The sequence below is a fragment of the Gigantopelta aegis genome, unplaced genomic scaffold (assembly GCF_016097555.1).
Source record: "Gigantopelta aegis isolate Gae_Host unplaced genomic scaffold, Gae_host_genome ctg2592_pilon_pilon, whole genome shotgun sequence".
Classification (NCBI taxonomy): Eukaryota; Metazoa; Mollusca; class Gastropoda; order Neomphalida; family Peltospiridae; genus Gigantopelta; species Gigantopelta aegis.
In genome coordinates, this window is record NW_024532964.1 from 43,706 (window position 1) to 49,705 (window position 6,000).

Sequence of the window (6,000 nt, forward strand, 5' to 3'; positions counted from 1 at the left end):
TTGACACCATGTTTGAGTGGCAGCGGCACAGTCAGGATAAAACAGAGGTACCATCATACTCAGAGATTCTCAAGACATCATTGTCTTCTTCTAGCAAGAAGCCACCAGCCAAGAAACCATTCACTCCTGTCACCACTTTCACTGCTAACTCCAAGTCTATGGGCAATTGCATTCTCTGCAACGTTGAATGGCATCCTCTATATATCTATCCTAAATTCAAAGTTATGTCTCATAGTGATAAGATGTCAACTCTACGGAAATCCAATTTCTGTATTAACTGCCTCAATGGTCGACACACTGTGAAGGATTGTAAGTCCTCACATAGATGTAAGAGATGTCAACACCCACGTCATAATCTCCTACACATTGGCTCAAATCACTTGAGTACTTCTGCTCCTCCTCCTCCCACCTCTCTTCAGGTGTCGGCTAACTCAGGCATTAGAATACAATCAAGTTCACTTCTAATGACATGTCGTGTTTTAATCAAAGCCAGGGATGGACCATTCGTGGAGGGAAGAGCTTTACTCGACAACGCGTCTTCAGCGTCCTTTATTTCTGAGTGCCCAGCTCAAAATCTTCAGCTCCCTTGCTCTCCTCAGACTATCCACATTTTTGGTATTGCAGGGTCATCAACCCCCAGATCACCAATTCAGTCTGTTGCCAGTTTTCGAATCACACCTCTTTATGGTGATAGCAGTAAGCAGATTGATCTCACTGCTATAGTTCTGCTTAAGGTCACATGTGATCTCCCTGTTTCTTCTGTCCCCTTTGATTCTTCCTGGAGTCATATCTCAGATTTGTCTCTTGCAGATCCAGCATTTGGATTACCTGGTCATATTGATCTCCTCCTTGGGGCCGACATTTTTGTCAGTGTATTACGTCAGGGCCAGCGGATGGGACCTGACGTAATACATGACAGAGGAGTATCTAACATCATTGAACAGATACAATCAGTGGCGTCACCAATCAAAGAATCTGGAAACTGGTGACATAGTGTTGTTAAAGCAAGATGGTATTGTTCCCACTCAATGCCCAATTGCCAGAATCACTGAAGTACACCCTGGTAAGGATGGATTAGTTCGTGTTGCCACGGTCAAGACTGTCAAGGGTATATACAAACGTCCCGTGAGTAAAATTGCTCTATTGCTCTCATCTGATGCTAATCTCTAGTATTACTTGTGCAGTCGTTTGTTTTCTCACTTGTCATTTAGTCTCTATTATTAGTAATTATTACTATTAACATCATTATATTATTATTCATTGTTTATTCTTTTGTTATTGTCTCTCTCTCTTTAAGACCGTTGGTCTTAGGCCGGCACTATATTGACATTTATCAGGCTTCAATTTTATTATAAATTTTCTGGTATATGTATAATTGGATTTAATGATAAAAAAAAAGAAAAACGTGGGTTGCCTTAAGTTACCTGGAGTGGCTCTTACTCTAATAATCTCTCATCTGCCCTAGCTCATATTCAATGGTTATAGGAAGGTTGACAACATTTATATATAATATTACCATTTTCAATTGCTAAATAAAAAGGGTTATACACAATCTATATCCTAATTAGAGAAAAAAAACAGTTGTAATATTTTTTGGCCAAAATTCAAGTTGATAAAGAGGATATAAGAGTTATCGAAAGATTTTATAACAGTTTAGACAAATGCAAAGTAATTCTAAAAGTTAATCATTAATACTGTGAAATCAAAGAGTTGAAAATGTTCTGAGTATTATAAACATATTTCTATTACATTTAAAAGAGGTTTGTTGTGGTGCACAATCAACCTTATTGAATCACCAGCAGAGCCTCCAACATAGTACTGAAGATTCCTTCCTATTGATCACTGGGACTGCCACACAGCATAGAACCTTCATCCAAAGGTTATATTATATATTAACTGACTGATATAAGAGGGTTTGGTTTAACACTGAGAAAAGCTAAGAAATGGATTGTCATGGTAGAGGTTATAGCAATAGAGAATCTATTTTTTAACGAACATATAATAGAATTCTACTCATAGCAGGTAATCCTAGCAAACCTAAGGTATAAATGGCAATGGGTTACACTGTAACTGCACCCATTGGTAAAGTCACACCCGCACCTCAAGCTTTCATAGCCACACCTACTATCTATTGTGTCTAACTTATTTTGAGCAGATCAAATATTTAAATAATGGCCCAGGTTAGTGCAGAATGTAAGCTTAACTACAAGCATTACACCCATCTATCAAGCATCACTACACCTACCTACGTTTTGGGTGATGCTTATTTGGACCACACCTCATATTTATTCAGCATTTGGATTACCTGGTCATATTGATCTCCTCCTTGGGGCCGACATTTTTGTCAGTGTATTACGTCAGGGCCAGCGGATGGGACCTCCTGGAGCACCTGTTGCTCTGGAAACTGAATTTGGTTGGGTTCTCAGTGGCAACACTGAAACAATCATGGGAGCAGAACAAGTCAACTCTATGTGACTACGTTTCACTCATTCACATTATCATGTGATGACATTCTGAAGAGGTTTTGGGAGATTGAGGAATCACCCTCAGCTAAACCCACTCTCACACTTGAGGAGCGTACTGTGGTGAAACATTTTGATACTCATCATTGTCGTGCTGAGACGGATCTTTTGTGGTTCCCCTTCCTAAAAGGTCTGGCTGTAAAAGCATTCTCTAACTCAAGGAATAAATTTCACAAATTCCAAACTGTCATGCAGGATTACATGGAACTGGGACATCCAGAATCTGTGCCCAGTATAGACATGTACAAACCCCCTGAAGAAGTATTCTATCTCCCAATGCATGCTGTCTACAAAGAATCCAGTACCACCACTAAAGTGAGAGGTGTATTCGATGCCTCAGCCAAGTCCTCTACAGGAGTGTCCCTAAATGATACTCTTCTTGTTGGACCCACTATACATCCTCCATTGATTGATGTTCTACTCAGGTTTAGGTCTCATATTGCTCTCACTGCTGATGTCAGTAAGATGTACGAGCTATCAAATTCCATTGAGGAAGATCGAAATCTTCATCATTTTGTGTGGAGATCATCACCCAATGACAAGATCCAAGATTATCATATGACAAGAGTCACGTTTGGAGTTGCTGCCTCATCCTTTGCTGCCAACATGGCAGTCAAGCAAAATGCACTGGATTTCTCCCATGAGTACCCAATGGCAGCCAAGACAGTTGAGACCTCATTTTTACGGGAATGATTGTTTGACAGGTGCTGATCGATGACGTGGAGACAGCTATCATTCTCCAAAGGGAGTTATGTGACTTGTTTTATTTGTGGAGGATTTCTCCTGAGAAAATGGAATTCAAGTGATGACCAGGTACTACAACACATACCACCTAATTTGCTAGAGAGTACTAATGTGCACCACTATATCTGATATTAATGCCTACACTAAGGACACTATGTTTGAATTGGAATACTGTTACCAACACTTTCCGACTCATTGTTCCTGAGCTCTCCTTGTGTGTGCAAATCACAGAGAGAGTTCTTGTCTCGAACGTAGCTACAATATTTGATGTACTTGGCTGGTTCTCTCCTACTATAATTAGCATGAAGATTCTACTGCAACGAGTATGGGAATTGCATTTTGACTGGGATGATTTTGTACCTGAAGAAATTGAAAGTGCCTGGACCCGGTGGAGATTAGAGATCTCTCTCTATTGCAAATCTATCTCTTGCTGTTACTTTCCTAAGAATGTACAAATCATATCTGTCCAATTACATGGCTTTAGTGATGCTTTCTGAGAATGCCTACTCTGGCGTAGTCTATTTGAGAGCATTTGATTCATTCAATCAGGTACACGTGTCTCTGGTAATGTTTAAGACAAAGGTATCACCAATAAGAGACTCTCAATCCCTCGTCTTGAGCTCTGTAGTGCTTAAATCCTCGCTCGTCTCCTCATTCATGTAAAGGATGTATTACATTACCCATGTCACACGTCTTTGCAAGGACTGATAGTACAATCGTGCTAAATTGGCTCTCTGGAAATCCTAGAAGATTCAAAACCTATGTAGGAAACTGTGTCTCCTCCATCATAGATCAAATTCTCCTGATCAATGGAATCATGTTATCGGAATTGAGAATCCAGCTGATTGTGCCTCTCGAGGGATTTTTCCCTTTGGAACTATTGGAGCATAAGCTCTGGTGGGAGGGGCCTCCTTGGCTCATCATGGACTCTGATAATTGGCCTCACCAGGACATTACAGTTGAAACAATAGAGGAAGAGGAGAAAGAGATATGTCTTGTGATCCCAGTACAAGTACAGGCTCCAGTCATTCCTCTAAATCACTACACTTCATTCACTCATCTCCAGCGTGTCACTGCTTGGATTCTACATTTTGTGAATAATTGTCGTCGATCCAATATTATCTCACCCACTCTCACTGTTGAAGAATTGATACTGCTGAGAAGTATTGGATACGTGTGATAGAGGAGGATCATTTCTCCTCTGACATTGCTGAATTTAAAGTGAACTGCAGTCTCAGCAATAATAGCTCCCTACTCTCTCTTCACCCTTTCATTGACTTTGATAGTTTACTACGTGTAGGAGGTTGAGAGAGTAACTCTGGTCTATCCTATCAAAGATGCATCCATTTATCATTCATGGTAAACACCTCATTAACAAGCTCATTATACACTCAGAACATCTCCGCATGTTACATGCTGGATCAACACTCTTGTCCTCTAGTCTTTCAAGTTGTTTTCATATTATCTACATGAGGAAAACTGTACACTCTATTGTTCATCATTGCATTACTTGTCGTCATTACACATGTAAACCCAGTATCAATTATTGGGTCAATTACCTTTGGAACGTGTGACACCTGGTTCTGTCTTCCAGAAAAAGTAGAGTAGATTATGCTGGACTCGTCAAGATTAAGTATGGTATGATTCGTAAGCCCACAATTATTAAGGCATACATTTGTGTGTTTGTCTCTCTCAGTCAAAGCGGTCCACTTAGAAGCTGTGTCAGATCTCACGAGTCAAGCATTCATTGCTACTTTAAGATGTTTTATTGCTCGTCGAGGTTATCCCACTCTTCTTTGGAGTGATAATGGCACGAATTTTGTTGGAGCTAATCGTGAGATCAAGGAGTTCCATGAGTTTCTCAAGCAGCAGCAAAGCAAAGGTATCATATCTGATTCTGCTCTTCTCACAACACTGAATGGCGTTTCATTCCTGAACATGGTCCTTACTTTGGTGGATTGTGGGAAGCTTTCGTCAAAAGCACCAAAACTCATCTCAGACGTATCATAGGAGATGTCAAACTGTCATTTGAGGAGTTTACTACGGTTTTAAACACAAGTGAAGGCATGTCTCAACACCCAACCTTTGGTCTATACTGACTCACCTGATGAGGATAGTATTGAGATACTCACACCTTGTCATTTTTTGATCGGACAATCAATGTGCTCTCTCCCAGATCCAGCCTTTTCATATCGTTCAGTCTCATTGCTCAAGCACTGGGATTTGTGTCAGAATTTAGTCCAGCACTTCTGGAAACAATGGTCAGAGGAGTATCTAACATCATTGAACAGATACAATCAGTGGCGTCACCAATCAAAGAATCTGGAAACTGGTGACATAATGTTGTTAAAGCAAGATGGTATTGTTCCCACTCAATGCCCAATTGCCAGAATCACTGAAGTACACCCTGGTAAGGATGGATTAGTTCGTGTTGCCACGGTCAAGACTGTCAAGGGTATATACAAACGTCCCATGAGTAAAATTGCTCTGTTGCTCTCATCTGATGCTAATCTCTAGTATTACTTGTGCGGTTGTTTGTTTTCTCATTTGTCATTTAGTCTCTATTATTAGTAATTATTACTATTAACATCATTATTATTATTCATTGTTTATTCCTTTGTTATTGTCTCTCTCTCTCTCTTTAAGACCGTTGGTCTTAGGCCGGCAGTATGTTGACATTTATCAGGCTTCAATTTTATTATAAATTTTCTGGTATATGTATAATTGGATTTAA

General features: G+C 39.9%; 1 protein-coding gene across 1 annotated transcript; it reads left to right on the top strand.

Moving 5' to 3' along the window:
• The first annotated feature begins 1,009 nt into the window (after positions 1 to 1,009).
• On the top strand, positions 1,010 to 3,215 carry LOC121391525. Its single transcript, XM_041523122.1, has 2 exons — positions 1,010 to 1,063; positions 2,520 to 3,215. Exons 1-2 carry the CDS (start codon positions 1,010 to 1,012, stop codon positions 3,213 to 3,215), a joined length of 750 nt encoding a protein of 249 aa, XP_041379056.1.
• The last annotated feature ends 2,785 nt before the right edge of the window (positions 3,216 to 6,000 follow it).